Source organism: Brienomyrus brachyistius, chromosome 9 (assembly GCF_023856365.1).
Source record: "Brienomyrus brachyistius isolate T26 chromosome 9, BBRACH_0.4, whole genome shotgun sequence".
In the NCBI taxonomy this organism is placed as follows: domain Eukaryota; kingdom Metazoa; phylum Chordata; class Actinopteri; order Osteoglossiformes; family Mormyridae; genus Brienomyrus; species Brienomyrus brachyistius.
In genome coordinates, this window is record NC_064541.1 from 14593003 (window position 1) to 14597579 (window position 4577).

Here is a 4577-nt window from a genome sequence, read left to right on the forward strand (position 1 = left end):
TTTTTAATCATAATAAAGATGTAAAATGACCTTGCAGCTGATATATCCCCTACTTCTGGGAAAATCCAGTTCACAATGGCCTTCATCTCAACTAGCGCTCATCTCCCTGCTTGTGAAACTGCCTTGTACTGCATGGTCCCCATCTCACCTACTGACCAAGATGGAGTGATGGAGACTTCCGGAAAGCTGTGCATATGCAGCAAGGGTGATTTTAGGATTTAGCCCACCTATAGACATGCTCTCGGGCCAACACTATGGTTAGCCAATGATATGTTTTGAATCAGTGAGTGACAGGGGAGGGGACTCTTTGGGTACCAATCAAATTTCAGCTGTGGCCCCGCCCCTGTATATACTCTTAGTAAGCAGGACAGGGAATTCAACCTTCATTCTATGGTGACTTTATGTGCTGATTCTTCCTCTAAACTCTACCAGCTCAATGATTCTGAGATCAGATCAATACAGCTTTCCTGGTTTTGGGAGACTGGTGTATTTTCACATCTTCCAATAAGCATGTTACTATTGCAGGTAGCATGTTAGCATGGACCAAGATCAGACTCAGTTAGTTGGATTAGGGCGTTCAATGAGCACCTCACCCCTCAGGTAGAATTAAAGGCAGACAGGTCCAAATGAGCCCCGCTGTAATGATAACCCTTGAGAAGTGACACCCTGCAGGACTGAGGGCTGCTTGTGGTGATTAAGCAGCAGCAAAGTTCTCTGTGATTTCCAGGGTACTTGAATCAGCAGGAGGCCCACAGGATCCAGCCTCCGATTTCAGACTGTGACCGTATGTCATTGCGGCTTCTTCATAGCTGTTATATTAAAAGTGGCTGTGATTTTCTTTACATCTGGGGGTTCCTACATTTGGATAGATCAGATCAGTCGTGGTCCAGCCTCCCAGGTGAGACTGTAAGTCAGCATCAGACACTATAAAGGCTCTCGTTGCTCTTCACAACCCACATCCATGCTGGTGCATCCCCAGAACGTGATTCCGTCTCCCTCATTGAAGGGATTATGACTCCCTGTGTTGGTAATCTGTGTCTTTTGGGATCTCACCTCTTTTCCGATGGTGCTTAGTTAAGTGATGGATGCACACGTCTCATTTCTGCTCCTCTGGTTTTAGCTTTGAGGAGATCATTACCGTAACACCTCCCTGAGTGTAATTGTGCTCATGACCACCCCCACCTAATGAATCAGCTGATGGACACACGTATTCACCCCACTCAGGACCACCCTGGAAAGGCCTGTGTTTTCAGTTCACCAACATGTGACCATGGACTAACACTGTTCAGGATCCTGTTGGTCAGCTCCTATAGGCTTAGCACCCTCCCTGCTGCTATCTTTGAAATTAGCAAAGTATTATAAAAGCAGATTTTAATGTCGGGCAAACGAATGCATTTTGACTTGCAGACACTTGCCAGCTGTCAGCAATACTTACACACAAATATGAAAAAGATACCATTTCCCGCAACCCTGAAAACTTATACATTGACGAGGGATAATCACTACCTTTCTTACCATGAACTTCTGATATATTCCATTTGGGATAATCACTACTTTTTGTTGCTATGAATGTCTGCATTCCATTTGGGATAATCACTACCTTTTCCTCTATGAACTTCTACACTGTATTTGGGATAATCACTTTGTTAGCATGACCTTCTGTTACATTCCATGCAGGCCAGCCTGGCACTGTACAGTAGCATCGTTTGTATGCGAGATCTGTGTATTTCTAAGTGAGGAGAATGCAGGAAGTGTGTCTTTTTGTACACGCATGTGATCCACCGCCAGTTAGAACAACTGACCACAGCTGCTGTGAAGGACATTTTATTCAACAGAACATCTTCAGGAGGAAAGAGCTGGAAAAGGACTTCGTTGTACAACAAAGTACACCACATTAAAGTCCAGCAGGGGTAAGACGAGTACGTGGATGTCACGCTCACGTCTGACAAAGGAAGTGCTGGTACAGGACATCTTCAAGAACAATGGGTACAGCAATGACCCGAACCAATAATGAGGCTACAAATACAGATAAACATATAAAAATCAGTCCCATGAGCAACATGGGGGCAGCACTTTACAGGATCCACACCTGTCCTGTTCAATCCATGCAACACTGCACAACACAAATACAGTACATCAGCCGATATGACAAAACACCGAATTTGGGGGGGAAGAGGTGGGCCTGGAGGGTGGCATGCATATCTAGGACCAGACCCTGACCACCTGCACCTTCATGCTTCTGAGTTCATGCAGAGCTGGTCCAGCCGGGGATCAGGGCTGACCTCGAAGCGGTAGTGATATCCCTCCATGTGGTCCCTGCATGCGTCTCGGATGTTATAAAGCCAACGTTTGATCCCCTTCCTGTTGAGGTAGAGGACCAGCAAGAAGATCAGGCCGATAAAGGCCAGCACCATACCCAGGAACACGTAGGATGTCTCCAGTACACCCTTCATACCGCTGGAGAAAACACACTGCAGCTCTGATCGGTTGATCTGCAGCAAGGTGACGTCCTGCAGCTCCTTAGGGGACAAGCAGGACAGATTAAACTTATCGGGAACCCTGTCGGACTCCCTGAGCCAAGAGAGAAAGTCCTCGATGTTGCAGTCACAGAGCCAGGGGTTACCAGCCAAGAGGACCTGAAGGTCAGGGCACTGGCTGAGGGCTGCTAGTGTGCTGTTCTGGAGCACTTTCAGAGCATTGGACCTCAAGTCCAGCAGACGGAGACTGGCCAGGCTGAGGAGTGTCTTATCCAGAAAAAACAGATTGTTGTTGGAAAGATTCAGAGTAGACACCTGAACGGCTACAACTTGCCATGTGTTATTTCCATCATTCTGAGGGCTGCTGTAGACAGACTTGTTTGAGCTAGGATTCAGCATCAATTTCTTTGAGAAGAAAACTTCTGGGCTGAACATTCTGAGTTTGTTGTTGCTCAGATCCAGGAAGTTAAGGTTTGGCAATTTACCAAACGCTTCTGGACCAATCTGCTCGATATTATTCCCGGGGAGGAGTAGTTTGGTCAGCTGCTCCAGGACGGTTGGAAAGGACTTGTTGGTAAGATCGCTGATGTTGTTCCCAGTTACGAGAATGTACTTGACGTCTCTCGGAAATGCTTGTGGAAGGGCGAATAAGCCTTGATTTTCGCACCGTACAGCTGTCTCGTTACACTGGCATGGGTCCGGGCAAGCCTGACACAGAGCTGGAGCAAATACCTTGAGGAAAAGCACCAAGCACAGCTTCTGTGTAATTACATGTCTCCAATCTGATAAAAGCCGGGTGCCAGAAACACGCATTTTCTTGAACTGCTCTGAGATCCCTTCTCCACGGTCGTCAGAAAGTTGGTAAATTATGCTGGTCCAAATTCAAATGTCTTTGCACCGGAAGCTTCGCATAACTCCGATCACGCCAGCGATAAGACACGAAAAAATGAAGCAAGACTTCACGCACAGATTTCGGCTCATTAACACATTAACGAAATATAGAGGAAGAAAGTTTGCATTACACGCATGCCGGCGTTACTCTTCTTTCTTGTTTTCTAATTTTTAAATAAAATGAAAAAGTAAAGGTTTTGTTGCAGCATTCTCCTGTTGCGTTGACTTGACAACTAAACAGGCAAATCCAAAATTAAACTGTAAGATCTAGGCGTTTTTCGGTCGTTACAGGCGCTTTAAGCCGAACTAATGCTCCGAGCGCAGCGCTTTACTGAAGCAAACCTGCGTTTACAGCTGCTCCAGAGTCCCCATCCCTTTGTATGTTCCTTCTTGTTTTAGGAAAAGGGGGGGGAGTCTTTCCAGAGAGTTAGTCGTAAAACGGAGCGGTGCCAGGGATGTACCATCAGGCGAGGGCGGCGGGGTTTCGGACCGCCCGCCCTCAACTGTGTAACCACCCATCACATAACTTTATAAAGTGCGATTTTATCCAGAAAATATCCCAAACCGAATGGAAAAAATGGCTTCATGCAGCAGTAAACACCGATCATGTTTTTATTAGCGTGCATTAAAATTGGTGGGTGGTGAGAACGTATTCAAAGTTTTGATCCTGGATTGAATCTGGCCAGATGTTCCATGTGGAAAATAGTTCCACATGTCATTATTTAAGTGTTTTAACATCGAAGTAACATGTCTAACACGAATAATCTGTATTATACAGATTAATATACTGTCCTCAATATAATAACCGGTCTCAGACTTATTATAGGCTAGTTTCGCTTAATTACGGAGACTATCGAGTGTAGGAAATGTAATTCCGAATATTTAGTATTAACATCAAATTCAAAACACGGATATCTTAGGATGTTTGCGGTATTAAAACAAGTTACCCGAACTCCTGTACGAAATTGTCCCTACCTTCATTTCATTTATAGGAAGATGAAATTAGCGCCCCCAGTGAGCAATGGTCGGTACAGCTACTGTATTGTTACGAAATTAATAGTACAAAGCACCCATTCATACGCCACCATATTTCATAAAAATGTGATGTAAATTGCTTCTCAGCAACTCCTCAGAGACCCGAAGGAACAGTCCTGGTGATTTCCCGCACATCAACCTTCTAGTTGTGGATCACAAATCAACATGGTACCT

The 4577-nt window shown here is 45.2% G+C and overlaps 1 protein-coding gene across 1 annotated transcript; it reads right to left on the reverse strand.

Annotated features, from left to right (window-relative positions):
* Positions 1-1808: 1808 nt before the first annotated feature.
* Positions 1809-4118, reverse strand: tpbgb (trophoblast glycoprotein b). The gene has a single exon (XM_049026726.1). The coding sequence runs from the start codon at positions 3288-3290 to the stop codon at positions 2232-2234; it is 1059 nt and encodes a 352-aa protein (XP_048882683.1). The 5' UTR covers positions 3291-4118; the 3' UTR covers positions 1809-2231.
* Between the last annotated feature and the right edge of the window lie 459 nt (positions 4119-4577).

Excerpts from the sequence above, each read along its gene's own strand:
- tpbgb (XM_049026726.1), bottom strand. The coding sequence starts at position 3,290 with ATGCGTGTTTCTGGCACCCGGCTTTTATCAGATTGGAGACATGTAATT.